A 15,749-nucleotide genomic window follows, 5' to 3' on the forward strand; every position below is an offset into this window, starting at 1 on the left:
TTTAAATCAAAATGTTTGCACTCAAGCTGTTCTGTACGCGTTTGCTTTGGTTAAAGATTGCTACTCTGCTTCTGATGCAATCACATTGCATTTAAAGGCACTTTGCAGAGGTCATCAAGAAATCATAAAATACCAGCAGTGCATTTGAGGGTGACTTTTTTGGTATATACAGGTTAAGACTTTTAATTGACAGAAAAGTAGTTGTTTTTTTTTAAAAATGCATATTTTTGCACTCACAATTTCACTTTTTTTTTTTTACCAGATCTTTCAGATGTTGAGTTCCTGGATGATTCCTCTACAGAGAGTTTGTTACTTAGTGGTGATGAATACAATCAGGATTTTGATTCAACTAACTTCGAAGAGTCTCAGGATGAAGATGATGCTCTCAATGAAATTGTTAGATGTATTTGTGAACTGGATGAAGAAAATGGCTTTATGATTCAGGTAAAGAAATTGAGGGGGTATATTTTCCACATTAATTTTGTGCTAGGGAAGATACCCTCCTAAGGTGTTGGAGACCGAAGTTAAGTAGAGAGCTGTAAATAGAAGTGACTAATAATAACAAAATATTTCTCTGTTCTGCATTTCATGTGATTCTCTCCAGCGTATGCAGAATTTTTTCTCTGGGTTGGGTTTCCTCTAACAATTTGATATGTAGAACAGGTTTGTAAGGAAAGGTAATCTTTTTGCATATAGACAGTTGATAACGTTGGAAAAATGTATGCTTTTCCACACACAAATGGTGGTTTTCTGTCTATAGACCATTCCAATTATACCAGCATTTCTGATTTGGTCCTTGCGATTCACAGTGCCATTTGTAGACACCACTCTATTTGCTGTACATTTACCTCAGCTCTATCCAAGATTGGTGAATCTTGGCATAGATCCCTGCCATACAGATAGATGTTAATATTGTCGGTATCTTTGCGTTATGATGTGCATGCTTCATCTTTAGAATAGCAGTTCTCAAACAAGAAATTACTAGCTCATTTTAGAAGCTGCTAAGAGTTTAAATATTATTTGGAATAGGAGAAAAAAAGGAGAAAACTTGCCATTTGAAGAATACTTCGTGTCAGCTGCTGACAGATTGCAGCTGCTGCTGCTTATGTATTTGTACTGCAGTGAAAGAAGCATCTTTCATCTAGTAACGAATAACTTAAAGTCATTGTCTCAAGGAATTTGTGTGATTAGATCAGATGCAAGCAAAAGTGAGGAAGAAGTCTGTTGCCAATAAATTCAAAAAGATCATGAACTTCCTGTGGTTTTTGGACTCAAAGGACAGGTTTGTATTCAACTATCAGTTTCTGTTGAAAATATGGAGCCTTTTTAATTGAGATTAGAAGGGAGCAAGAATTGGCTGCCTTGTTAATGGACTTGTAGTCTTTTGGAAACGAAAGAAAGATCTGAAAAACAAGTACACAAACTGTCCCTGGGAATGCACTACTGAAATGCAGTGGTGTGTCTGAAGAATTCCACAGTGATAATAACATGGAAAAAATGGACTGATGCAGAAATTTTCGGAGAGAGGAGAGGAAACTGTGGCCATAGTGGTATGACAAGAGGAAAGGTGGCTTCAGTGTTCTGAATATGTTGATGTTCAAAATGCATGTCAAAACAGAGGAAAGATTTTCAATAGTAAAACAGCAGATATTTAGAAAACAGGAAAGCACTGAGCTAAGAAGGGAGGAAAATGTACTTACAAGTGGTAGTTTCCTGCCCATTTCTAAAGTCCAATGACAGCTAAAGTTGATCACTTATCTCCTCTTCATGCATTGTCTCACTGAGAGCAACCTCTTTACTGTTTCCAGGCCTTCATGTCTTACCACATCTATTTTGCTCTCCTGTTCTCTTATTTCTCCTCTTTCATTTTCTCTTCATTTTCTTTTTCTTTTAGATTTTCCATTGGTGCGATATTAAAAACACATCTTTCTAGCGCACTGGAGAGATGCTTTGTAAATATAAATAATTAAACTGAAGAGTTTTCTGCTTTTCACTGTTATGCTGTAATGTATTACATTATCTTTCTACTTTACTGTAATGCTATATTCCTGTCTTATGTTACGCTACTAAATATTTAGGTGCTAAATTGTTATAATGTTGTAATAAAATGCTATTAAATATTGCGTCTTCATTTGTTTCTCCAGTCCGGAATTTGTGGTTGAGGTAACTTCTAGAACTAAAGCTACTTTTTAGCTTGAGGTCTTTGCCTACCCAAACACAAATCACCCAAATAAATTTATTTTACTCTTGCCAGCCATTTAAGTTAAACTGCCCTTTGAGTTTTGATGATACAAGAGAGAGCTTCTGATTTTTGAATCTGCTTGTCTTAGTTTTAGTTTTCGCTTTTCTTGTTTTTCTGATGTCAGTGTGAAGAGTGCTTGTGTTGGCAGCACAGTGTATGCATGGGATTGTTAGAGGACAGCATTCCGGAGCAGTACATCTGTTATATCTGCAGAGACCCACCAGGTATGAGTAAACCTCCTTTATCTGCATCTGTCTGCTTGGGATTTTTAGGCAGATATGTTTTATGTTGCTTAAATTGCTAAAGCTCTGTCTGTTTTGTGTTTATATGTTACAGTTCTTTGGGGAAAGACTCGCTTTGAGCAGAGACTTACTTTCCTGCCAGTAGTGTCTTGTTCAGCTATGCTAAATCTTCTACATGATTTAAATTACCATAACTTTAGTTGTTGAAACTTAATGCCCCCAAACCTTTAATGACATTATACTCTGAAAAGTCTTTGTAAAGTAAACGTTCTTGCTCAGTGATCTGTTTTCCATATACTTGGAATCACATCTGTTCATTTAAATATCCTTTTAGAGAAAAAAGGACTTATTATCACATTACACTGGAATATACTGTTGATGTCATTTCACATTAATTGTGATTTCGTAGTCTGTCTTTGCTAAGAATAGTGTAAGCAAAGGTGGAATTGAATATGTAAAATCTTTGCCAAAACCTAGCACTTATGTTAAACAATAGTGTACAAACAGCACATCTTGCACTTAAGATTATTATGATAATTTTGAAACAGAAAAAAAATGAGATAACTCTATTTACTTATGAACTGAATTTATTTGATTAGAAAACTGCTGATTTTAAATGGTTGTTTCTATAAGCCCCTTTTTCCTTCTGTTTATTTGAAGGAAAACCATATGATTTGGAAAGTTTTTAATATTTGTTAACAATTGATTAAAAAAAACCCGTGTATATGTCTTCTGGTGATTTATCTAACAGCTGTTTCAAGAGGGCCATGAGACCACAAGCCCAAATTTACTTTCATTCTGAATTTACGAAGTTAAATCTAAAGCCTGTATGTAGAGTTATAAAATAAGCTTTCTTTAATTATTTTGAGAAGCAAATTTAGAAATTAGAGCTGGACAGATGTGACTTTTTCCATTGGCCCCAATCAGAACCTTCATGATGGTAGAAAGTCATGTCTGATAATTCCTTGTGTGGTTTACTCTTTGAGTAGTCGAGCCTTTTCTTATTAAAAACAACTAATTTGTCTTGTGTTCTTTCCCTGCACTGTACTAGGTACTTCGTTATCCCCTGCTATACGGAGACTGTGTCCCTAATTTTTATCTTCTCTCCCTTCCTAACCATTACTTCTTTTCTTTCTATGTCAGGAGAAAAAGGTCATTCACAATGTCAGTATTTTAAAGTGTATTGGGATAATGGGCAGAAAGGAGATAGACAGGGTATTCTCCTGAAAGGTATGAAGGGCTTCCATCAACCCATTCTTTGTTCTGTATATGATGATAGTCTGATATGAAATTGAGTGTAAGATATTGCGATCTTAGTCAGTTTGTTTGTCTGGGTACCTCACTGTAAACAGTAATACTGGAATAAGTAGTATATGTCTTTTTTTTTCCATAATTAAGTTACTGTAGAAGCATTAGTTAAGTAGTTGTTAACGCCTGTTGGGTTAAAACTATAGATGTTGCCATAGTGTGGGAGACCTAAGGCCCGCTTACTTTGATATCCTGTCTAGTAGTGTCTGGTGAAAGACTCCTCAAAGGAGAGGGTAAGAACTCTGCTGTCAGATAGCTTTGAGATGTTTGCTTTTCATGAAGCCTTCTCCTGGCTTCTAATAAATAGATAAAGAATTCATCATTAAAGCAAAATATTTGTTGGCTTTTCAAAAACAAAGTAGGTCTTTTGGACATAGCCATATAAGATCCACTCTGTAACATTTCTGTCAGTAATGTAGTTACTTTTTTAACTCTTGGAGCTTACTTAAACTGGAAAACTAAAATGTCAATTTAAACTGATTTTTTTTTTTTTGCAGTTAGATTGACAATACTAAACTTTTTTTTTATTTCCTGTACTCTAATTGCAAAGTTAACTTCTCATTTCATATGCCATTTACAGAGGTTATGAGATTTCAGCTTTACTTTTTTTTTTTTCAGAATATGTTCCCTTTAAATCCATGAAAACTAAGTTTTAAAATCTCAGTAAAATAACAAGGTGTTGAATCATTCTCTCATGGATGTTAGGTGTTTAGGGGAGAGTAGAGCATATAATTATAGCACTCTAGTTTTAAAAATACAATTGCACTGTGGCTTTAGATGGTCCTCAATTTGTTTATTGCTTACACCCAGGTCAGAGGTGGAGTGCCAAATATCTTTATGATAAAGACTGGCTAAACAATGGACACATGTGTGGATTATCATTTTTGAAAGAAAACTACTCTCATCTTAATGCCAAAAAGATTGTGTCAACCCATCACCTACTGGCAGATGTATATGGTGTAACAGAAATACTGCATGGACTACAGCTGAAGATTGGGATTTTGAAGTAAGTATCAGTCCAGCATCTATTCTCAATCTTTGTATATTCAGGGAACAGAAACAACTGTTTCCATATGAATTATTCGATCATATTTAAAAAAAAACAACAACAACAACAAAAAAACATCTTAACAAATACTTTAAATAGTTCCAGTGCAACATGTCGAGTACCCTTATCTTCAGTGGGAGTTAGGTGCTCAGCAGATCCAGTATTTATTTATAGTGGGTCTTGTTGTTTTTTTAATAGCTGATTTTGTGTTAAAGGGTCCTTGTAGATTTATCCTGAATTGATAAATAACCTAGGAATATTCACTTACATGTTTGATAGTGGTACTTATCAAAAGATGTGGTCTAGCAGAAGTGGATGCTTGATAGTACAGTGCTGTAAGAGGCAGTTCAGTATAACATGTTTTTTTTTCTCCCCTTTGTTGTAGAAATAAACATCACCCAGACCTTCATCTCTGGGCTTATTCAGGGATGCGAAAAGAACAGGAACAAATAACTCTTGGGGTAGAGAAAAAGATAGTGACTTTGCCAGATACTGTTAATCAGACTGAAAGGACGTGTCACAGTCAAAACCATAAGGAGACACCTAGTTTACCCCAGAAGATGGAGGAAACATACATCACAAGTGAGCACAGTTACCAAAAACCACAGAGTTTTGGTCAAGACTGCAAAGCAGTCACTGACCCTATGAGCTCAGATGATGAAGATACAAGTAGTTTTGACGAAGACCAGGAATTTTGTTCAGAGAATAAAAACTGTTTACAGTATTCTTTTAAAGATGATGGCATGAATGAGCAGGTAAGTATCATTCTTCATCTGGGAAGTTCCTTAATTAGAAGAGTATGTTCAATCTTATAAAGTTCAAGTACATAAAAGTATTTATCAAATACGTCAGTAGAAATCACTGAGAGCAAAGCTGGATCCCTGAAATAGTTTCAGGTTAATAATATGTATTTGGATTGGTGAAGGATATGAAAAATATGGTTAAAATATGCCTATGCTAAAACTGTATTTGTTCTTTTCCAATGTTTCAAAGGGTAAAAAAGTCCTATGCTTAAAATGTGGGATCTTGAAACAGAACTTCAGTGTTTTTTGAGAGCTGAGGAAAAACGGCGAATTTCCTTTTTTCTCTCAATTCTGTTTTCTATTTGTGTTTTTTAATTGTTGTTAGACTTAGATTTGTAATAGTGTTTATTGTTGTACTCTACTCTTCTTTTAATATCAATACTACCTAGAATTCAACAAGTAATGATTTACAGATTAACTAAGCTAAAAGTTATGTGCAACTTCTTTTGAGTCTTATATTTGATATTTCTTCTAATTAATTTTTTTCAGACTTCTAGTCAGGATTATATTCAGTAATGTAAAAATCTTCCTTAGTTTTGCATTAAGTGTTTGAAGCTATTATATCATAGAAGAGGGCTGAAACTTTTTAGCCTTGTATTAGTCAAGAGGTCTCTAAGCAAAAAACAAACAAACAAACATAAACCAATCCTTTCTGTCTTCTACAATACTGAATGTGAGAATAAATCACCCAGCTCATCCTGCTTTTGAGGTACAGTTTGTGGTGTGGAAGAAGTGAGTAAGATGTATTTTTGTTCTAATTCTAGTTTTAAATATTTTATGTAAGCTATATGTTCTGAATGGAAATTTTTGGCTCATTCTAATTAGAACTAACTGTGCTAAATCACATTATTATACTCTGTTTGTATAGTAAGGAGACATGCAACAGTGAAATACACTTTCCTTCCAACAGTAGCTTAAATTGTCACTTTGAACATAATAAGTATATGTAGAATTAAGAAGAAAATATGTGAGCGGTGAAGCAGAATCAATGTTTCCTTCAGAGACTGAGTCATATATCTAAAAAGCTAGATGCTCTCTCCTCTAAACCAGGAAGAGGTCTGTTGGGACGATGTCAGGGTCCTCTTTCGTTTGGGACACCTTAACATCACCTTGTCAGTAGTTAGCCGTGGTTTCAGAGTAAGGCTTTCTGGCGAGACTTAGCATGTAATAAAAAGTGTTCCTTGGTTTCTCCATGAACTACTTTGTACTTCTCAAGACAGTGCTGACATTAACACTGTCAATGTCAGCAGTGTTCTTACATGAACTGGCTTCTCTGTAAAATGCCTTCTTTGCTTCTCCTTGTCAAACTTGCGGTTAGGACTTTGTATTCTCCTTTCTATCTTCCCATAGAGACTTGAATATTTTGGTCCTCCATGTTGGTTTGCCTTTTCCTAATCTACAATTCCATTGCAGATTTTCTTTACTCTTATAACCAATGTCCACATTGACTATTATCAGGTTCCTGTTTGGACTGCACCTGATCGTTAATTTTTTTTTCCAGTTTCCTTGTTCCTGCTTCTGAAAGCAAGAGCCTGCCCCACCTGACTGCCCTGTTTATTTCTTCTTCACAAGCTCTGTCCTGTACTCCTCCTACTACCTCTTCCAGCACTCCCTGATACAGTCTGTGTTGATCTGTCTTCCTGGTCTCTTAGCTCAGAGGAGAACCTCTGTTTGATCATGTTTTTTAAATTTTGAAGGAGGATAGACTTAACTATTTGAATAAATACAGAGATCATAAGGAAAAAATATATTTTATAATGTATTTAGGGAAAAAAAAAATCCTGTTTCTTAGAGCATCTATAATTTCACCTTAGTTTTCTTCCCCTGCCATAGGGTGAAAAATTCATGTAACAGATAATCTTGGCTTCAGAATTGTGCACTTGGATCCTCATACAGCAAGGGAAAAACAACATTATTCTCTTGCAGATGTACAAGAAAGTCTGAAAGTTGTCAGAAAGGGAGTATTTTGTATTTACATTGGAAATGTCCTATATAAAGACTAGTGACATAATTTGAGTAGTGAGAGCACTAAAGGGGCAAACCTGATGTCTGGCAAGGTGAAAGATTATATCTGGAAAGTGTTAGAGTCTACAGGCTTTATGACTTTCAAAAAATTATCTTTGGTAAATAACAAATATTGTGAATGTTAACAATATTTGTCCTCCAGGACTTGCTCACAAAGATACCAGCAGGATGGTCTGTTTAATTTATTTGATTGTTTTGCTTAATTTTTCAAAAGAAACAGTTAATTTTTGCTTAAGAAATGACTTACAGATCTATCAGTGACAAGGAAAGAACTTCAACTGAACATTTCATCAAACCAATGTATTAGAATGATAAAATTCACTCCTTGCTCTGACATTTGCCATGAGTGACATGTGACATCTGACATTTGTGAGCACATGTATCCAGAATTTTCCTTAAATTAAATCCATAAAATAGAATTATCGTAAGTGAAATAACTTCATCGGATATGAAGTCGTAATGGGTATAAAATTGAAACTGCAAATCCTGCTAATTAATAAAGATACCGAACACTTCAGTTAACGTGTTCAATCCGGTGCACTCAGTTTGGTCGTTTCCATTAGCTGAAACATGAGATACAGGAAGATGAGGTGCCTGTGTGCCAGCTCTGACTTCCAATGAAGATACTCATTATTTCAAAGATGATCTTCAGACAGTATGTTGCATAACATGGTTGCACAACTCTGGATGTTACTGCTCCTATAACCATCCCAAACATGTTTAATTCTGGCCAGAACCCGTGGTGGTAAGTTACAGGGGATCACAGCAGTGGTAGGAAGCAGTCTTCTGTTTTAATCTGCAGTTAAATGGCCAGATGACTAATGCGAAAATTCCTTTTGACATCTTGGGTATAAGTGTATTATAGGCAGTATTCCTTCGTTCTCTGGCCAAATTTAAAACAAATCATAGGGTTTTCCATATTTTTGGTGTCGGTACACTGATGCATTTCAGCACTTCATGAATTGACTCACGATATGTATTAACAGGGCACAGAAATGCAATCTGTCTTATTGCATTAAACAAAGAGCTTGAGCTGGTAAACGTTACCTCCCCTCACTCCCCCAGTGCTATACATGCTTATTTGTGTGAAATTTGCATTTTGTTTGGTTTAGTTTATTGATACGTCATGGTACGTGGCTGTCGAGTATGCTTTTTGTCCAATAGACAGAAGTACAGTTCTGAGACAGCGTAGTGTATCGTGTGATTCAAGTGTCAAAATCAACACCAGAAATTAAATAGACACTCTTAAATGGCAATTTTTTTCTTTCTGTTGCACCTATGAAGAAGAATTCTGCTGAAGGAAACACTGTGTTTCTTTGTAATGAAAGAAAAGGCTCAGAGGAACAAGTGGACACGCATCTTCAATGGCAGCTAAATCTCCTTACCCATATAGAGAATGTACAGAACGAAGTCACCAGCAGAATGGACCTGATTGAAAAGGAAGTTGATGGTAACTGTATTTACAGATACTTGTTAATACTTGTAAAAGCTTCTTTCATAGTCTGTGTTGAAGGTGATATGAGAGGCTGAGGACTGATATTTTTTGTGTTAAATTCAAATTTCAGCACCTAAAACTATGACTAGAGCTTGCACCCATGGTTCTTCAGGCCTCTTCCACGGGTTCTTACTGTCCATCAAAGCAGCTTACATGCTTAGGACCCCTGACAACATAGCTCAAGTTTGTGATATTAGACTTTAGAAAGCTTTGATAACTTGTCTACTCTTTGTCCAGATACGGATCATAGATTTGATGGATTTTTCTGCAGCTGGAGGGGTTTGGGCCTGATTGCTCTTGCACTTGACAGTATTAAGGAAAAGTGTGTTCATTTTACTTTCATCTTTGGTTTGCTGTATAAGCACATAATTGGTTTCAGGAGGATAAAGTGGGCTTCGTGGGAAAACCTGCATGAGATTGTAGTATGGGTGTAAATATTACAGCACAAGAGTTTACTCACCAGTTGTAGAAACTTAGAAATTAGAGGAGTTTGAGTGTAGTCATAGGAGTTCATAATTATCTTCTGACAAATAATCATCTTACTCCTATCTGCAGTTTTACCTTCAGTATTTCTGCCCATACTAGACAGTATGTCTAGAATTAGAGAGTTCATCTTTTCCCTTGTCTGTCTCTAGAAGCATAGAAATTCTTTCAAAAACATTTGTTTAAAGACTGGAAAACTGTTCTGTAGCCTGGACCTTGCAACTAGGAAGCTGTAAAAGAGACAGAACTGAGCCTAGAATTTCTCTGATCCTTGTGTTAAGGATTGCATTTCCTGTTGCAGATCTGTCATAGCTAGAAGGCTTTGAACTTGAAATTTCTTTTGTGTGTGTGGAGACTGTAAGTTGTCAGCTAAGGGTATAATTTGCTCCCAGGCACCTTTTTATAATAACAATCAAATTAGATGTTTGGATTGTTTGAGTCAAACACTGAATTAATGGTCATTTCCCTATTTTTTTCTGTTAAATAGAAATCACAGCCTCAGTATATTTTCCCTTCTTCTTAAAGATAAGATATGAAAGAAAAGTTTAATTTTTATGACAATTATTTATCAGAGACTCATTCTAACCAATTTCTTCTCTGTTTTACTTCTGTAGTTTTAGAAAGCTGGCTGGATTTCACTGGAGAACTGGAGCCACCAGATCCTCTGGCAAGACTGCCTCAGCTCAAGCGACGTATCAAACAGCTCTTAATTGACATGGGGAAAGTACAGCAAATAGCAACGCTTTGCTCTGTATGACAAAAGGAAGAATAAAGAAATGAAAATAGGTTCTCTACGGTGAATTTTCTTACTAGCCACAAGACTGACAGGAAGACAACAAAAAGCTGAGCATTTATATAGTTCTTTGCTGATTACATTAATAGCCTGAAGCTTTAGAGAGAGGAGAGGAAATCTAGAGTAATAAATCTATTGTATTGAAAATCTGAATATTCAATGTCCAAACCTCAAAATGTAATATATTACATACTGAGAAATATTGATTTGATCTTAACATGATAAACAAGGAAACTTCTGCATACAGGAAAGTTGAACAAACACTCTGCGAAGAACAATGCTACTATTTTGAAACCTTTGGCAGAAAATTCTAAATTCAGTATTCAACTGAGTAAAAGTTATTGAGAACTGTATTTTCAATTAATTCCTCTTATCTTGCTAGTGAAAGATAGACACAGAGAGATCTGTATCCTCTCTACAAGAAAATTTATAGATTATTTCCTTCTCTCGTGAATGTTCAGGAAAATGAGCGTACTAGCTTTGATTTTGAAAGAAACTACTTGTCATGGTGTCCTTTTTAAAGTATTTTTTTAAATAGAAATCCTTATTACAGCACCCTTAGGCTCCTTTAAAACATAAGTGGCAAATAGTGGTCAGATGTGCCAAATAATATTTACAACCACTGGGATGAGATTTTTACTATGGCTTACATGAAGGTTTTTTCCAAAGTCCTACTTGGTGCCAGCAATCTACCCCAAATTGTATGTAGGTGAGTTTTTTGTTTTTATTTTTATTTTTTTTTAAATGTTCTATGGCAGTATTCAGAGTTCAAAGCACCCTTTTTGTCCTGGAGAGCTCTGTTCTGGTTTGTGCCCTCTAAAACTATACCATCCTCAGCTGGGATGAGGAATGACAAGAGAAGCAAAACTGTCTGTGGCTGTGAATATACTAAACCACTAGGATAAATATCACAAAATACATTTTATAAAAAAAATTCCAGCTTCAGTGAATGAAACATCATGAAACCAAAGGCAGCTTAGCTGCTCTGTTAGCTCGTGCTGGTTTTTGAGCCCAGGACTGTCCCTGTGCTTTTAAGTTGCCGCTGTACGCAGTGCTACATACATACTTGTATGCGTATGTATATGTGTATAGATACACATGTACATATATACATACTATATACATTTATATCTACATGTCTAGTTTTATTACAATAGACTATAAGAACTGGTGGTTAACATGAACTGTTACCTTTTAACAAGCAGTTTCTAAAATTGAAAATAATGTATGTACAGGTTTTGAAATTTGTAAAATATGACTGTTAAAAGGAGGCTATTTAACTGATGACATTAAGATACTTGAACATTTTATGCCTCGCATCTGTTTATCAGTTCTAGTTATCTGTATAAATGCATTTTAGAACCGATAGACAGTAAACTTGAATTTACCTTTTGATAAGAGTACAAGCCACTGTACATTCAAAATTTATTTAAATTTGCAAACACACTGTTCTATATGTAAGGTACTGTATGTAAAACTGTTTATTAAAACTATTCTGCATACTCTATATTTTCCATTTTTCTTCCTGATCTACATACAAGTGTAAAATATGACTACAATAATGTACAGATCATCAAAAATCAAAAATTCTTGGACTGCCTTTTGAGGATTCATAAAATTGAATCATGTGCCAAAGATGGATTATCTGGGAAAGACTTTGCAACCTGCGCATTGAACTTTTATGATAAAACCATAACTGAGAAAGTAGCATGGCTGGTTCATTGCTAAAACATACCTACCCTGACATCCCCCGTCTGTCTGTCATGTCTGAAGTAAGTTATCACTCTTGATGTCGAAAACAAAATGTAAGCCTGTGTTACGGAGTGGTTGCTATTTTAAAAGTCTTGCCATGTCAAGCTTATAGGAGATATTACAGAGCTGTATGATAACGTGGAAGTAAATTATAGCACTATGATCGGCAGCTTCATAATACAGGAAGAATACAGCAGCTGAGGAGTTGTTGACGTTTTTATAGCAACTGTTAATAAATAAAGTACTCTGTGTTATATAGTTGGATGCTTAAATTACTGCTTAACCCAATATGAATAGCTGAGTGACCTACTTGCTTTTTGATATGTGAGACTGATATATTATTCACTTGCTGCATATCCCTGAAAGTGGTAATGCGTGTACTGTATGAGACATGTAAATCCCAGTGAATCACTTTGAAACAAAATGGAGTATTGACCTAATTTATACAGCATACGCTGTAGCAATATTATGCATTTTGTGTGATGTAATATAACTAAATGTTACTGAAGGTGGAGGTGTGCGGAGAGATTCCAGGCGGGAGGAAGGGAAGTGCAGGGATGGAAGAATTTCCTGAAAAGGACGTCATGGGGTCAGAGTTGAAGTTGCCCTTGTAGCTACTTGTTTGCAGCAGTCTCTAAATTTACATGAGTATGTAACCTTATCCCTCAGGATCCTACCTTATTCAGGATGAACTGTGCTTACAGAAACAAGTAATCTGTTTAATATTTATTTTTTTTTATCTTCATTTCTTGTGTAGTCAATCATTATAAATAGAGAAAAAATCTTGCAAGCATTCATATCTTGTAAAAAAAAAATATATATAATAGTTTCCTTAAGGACAGTGTTATGATACATTCATTGTGTGTTGCCTGAATGCTTCACAAACTTGTCTTGGTTTGCTTTCTCAGATTGTGACGTTAGTCTGTGACACATGTACTTTAGTCCTGGCCCCAGTTGCTTAAGTACTCAGATGTATGGGATGATTTTGAAGTTTTTTTTGAACACTTAGAAGTCAAGTGCCATGAAAGTCTAAGTGTTTTGCGGAGTGTAACCTACAGTTGATAGCTTTGCTCGTGTGCCAGTCAAACCTGATGTGATCTGGTTCATACCAATGTCTTCTAGTTGACAACAAGGGAATCTGTTTTTTTTTTTTTTTCTTCTCTCTAGGCATCATTTTCCATCTGCCATCCTGCTTCCTCAATAAATAATGCAGGGATCTATACACAGTCTCTTAGCAACATCACTTACCTGGATATGAATTGCAGTTTCTTGTGCTGTATGACAAAGGAGGCTGTCTTCGAGGAGAGAATAATAGTACATGGTGCTGTAATGACTGTTTTGATGCTTCTGCTCAGAAAAGTAAAACAAATTTAAGTTTTCAGCCTTCTTTTAACTTACAAGATTTTAAGTAATAAACAAAAGGGAAATGTCATTGGACTTCTTGTGATTCCACTGGGCTAAATGGCAAACTCGTGGAGCCTTTAAATGCCTAGCTTTTTGTCTGGATTTCATTCACACAGTTTTTTCTTATGGAGCGTATCAGGAACGAGTCGCTTCAAACCCTTCTCCTTCCTGTGCCCATAACATAGGCATCCACATCTGCAACTGAAAAACAGAATTTCTGTGGTGGCAGCAGGACATCAGTATTACAGTCATAAAGGAAAGAGCATTGGTGGCATTACCAGATAACGTGTGTGAGGGGCTGCCTAGGTTTCAGTTATAGAATGAGAGCGGCTTGAAACTGTACGGCAGGGAATGGGTTGGAAGATACTTCCTACTAACTCTGTTCTTGGGTAGCTGTAGGGAGGTAATGCCCATATTTTGGATATTCTGGCCTTAAATGCATGGATCTTTGTTAAATTATAGAGTAAATTACAGCCACAGAAGTCTGTAATCCTATTTAGAAGATGAGTTTCAGTTTTCCGATGGGTTTTCTTTGCTGGGCTGCAAAGAATTGAAGCTGTTCTTCCAGGGGTGCAGTCCTCTTGTAGAGCTGACATCCTTCCGTCTCTTCCCATGATCTAAGTTTCTACATGTGCTCCTTGTCTGTTTGTTTTCCACCTTGCATCTGTTTCTCCATTTGTTCTTCAGTTTCCTGCGCTCTGTCCTGTTTTGTGATGCCAGGAGGGTTTCAATCCTGCCCACTTTCTTTTTCTGGCTGCTGGGGGAAGTGGTGCTAGGGAAAGATCTCCTCTGCTCCTGTCTCTTCTGTCTTAAGTGTCCTACAAGCTGTGTATGGCCGGATTGTGTGTACCACGACAAAATCTTTAGATGGTTTTGTTGCCTTCCTCTAGTACACATCTGATTGTCTGCAAATGTTGATCCCCTTTGCTCCCATCTGGCTTCTAGATTAGCTGGGCTCAGATTGATTCTACAAAAACAAAACAAACAAAAACCCTACTCGTTAGCTCTGTTGGGCTCTAGCTCCTTGCCCAGCTGGAGGTTTTAGCATACAGGAGTCACTCAAGCTTTGCCATGAAGTTATACAAGTATTTTAACGCTTGCAAAACAGAATATTTTACTCTGTATTTGAAGGAAAACTGCAACTATTTTTTTCACTGAGACTTTAAAAGGCAGAAAACAGATCCTGCGCTGAGACAAACAGAGCGTGATGTTAAAATCAGCCACAAAATCAGAGACAAGAAGCGCTGCAAGCAGGAGCTTTGTAACAAGAAGTGGGCAGCCCATCCATCTTGAGATCCTCGCCTTATTACTGACTCTCGGGAGCTGTTGATGTGTGACGGGGGTGCTTGCAATTATGCCACTCATTGCGAATGGGAATCACTTTTGCCATGCCAGTTTAAAAGACTGGAACCTTGTGTTTTCTCTCTACTGCTTACAAATGTTGCAGTCTGTCGGCCTTAATTTCACAGTGCTTATTAAAACCAGAGGCTCTAATCCATTGTTATCTTTGCATTCGATTAGCTGCTACTAATGTTCCATTATACTGAGACTGTATGGGTAGAGGTGGTCATTTTACAAAGTTTTTGAAAACACTTCAGTAATGATTTTTATTATACTGATATGTCCTGGGCGTCGGTTATAGGGATCTGTCTTTAGCAATAACTATACACTATGTGTATATCTGTTTATATATGGAAAATAAACATGGAGCATGTAACGACTGTGAAAATACACTGCACAAAGAGCAGAGTGAGCATTTGGCGGCCGTTCTGCACCAGCCTGAACAACCCAAATGAAAAATTGGAGACCGTGTGGAGAAAATGAACTAGCCCGAAAAATTATTCGGGAGTGGATTTCCCTTTACGTGCGCAGTGGGCTGTGTGTAAGCTGTAGATGAGCCAGCCCTGAGTCACTGAAGCCAGTTCACTTGCTGTTTGCTCACACAGCAGCTTCCTCTTCTGTAGAACTGGCGAGAGCCACCGTGTTCAGCTGTAGCCCTGTGTGTCAGTGTATTGTCACTAACCACGCCGAGAGAGGCAGCAGTGCGCTAGCATGACATCTACGAGAGACGCAAAGTACTTTCTTCTGTGATTTGTTTTTTTATAACAGCAATAACATTGACTGCATTCTGATACAATAAAGGTCTGTTGAGAT

The 15,749-nt window shown here is 36.4% G+C and overlaps 1 protein-coding gene across 8 annotated transcripts in view; it reads left to right on the forward strand.

Annotated features, from left to right (window-relative positions):
* The window catches only part of PHF20L1 (PHD finger protein 20 like 1), a 59,188-nt gene extending 43,439 nt beyond the window's left edge, over window positions 1-15,749 (forward strand). For 5 of the 8 annotated variants that reach the window (XM_035316908.1, XM_035316910.1, XM_035316911.1 and 2 more), the window contains 7 exons: window positions 263-444; window positions 2,367-2,466; window positions 3,628-3,714; window positions 4,603-4,798; window positions 5,226-5,595; window positions 8,953-9,118; window positions 10,261-15,749. In XM_035316908.1, coding sequence (XP_035172799.1) covers window positions 263-444; window positions 2,367-2,466; window positions 3,628-3,714; window positions 4,603-4,798; window positions 5,226-5,595; window positions 8,953-9,118; window positions 10,261-10,403 — 1,244 coding nt within the window. In that variant the 3' untranslated portion in view covers window positions 10,404-15,749. The remainder of the gene's footprint in view (window positions 1-262; window positions 445-2,366; window positions 2,467-3,627; window positions 3,715-4,602; window positions 4,799-5,225; window positions 5,596-8,952; window positions 9,119-10,260) is intronic. The other 3 variants (XM_035316912.1, XM_035316914.1, XM_035316915.1) reach the window with 1 other exon arrangement.

The sequence above is a fragment of the Oxyura jamaicensis genome, chromosome 2, assembly GCF_011077185.1.
Source record: "Oxyura jamaicensis isolate SHBP4307 breed ruddy duck chromosome 2, BPBGC_Ojam_1.0, whole genome shotgun sequence".
Lineage (NCBI taxonomy): Eukaryota > Metazoa > Chordata > Aves > Anseriformes > Anatidae > Oxyura > Oxyura jamaicensis.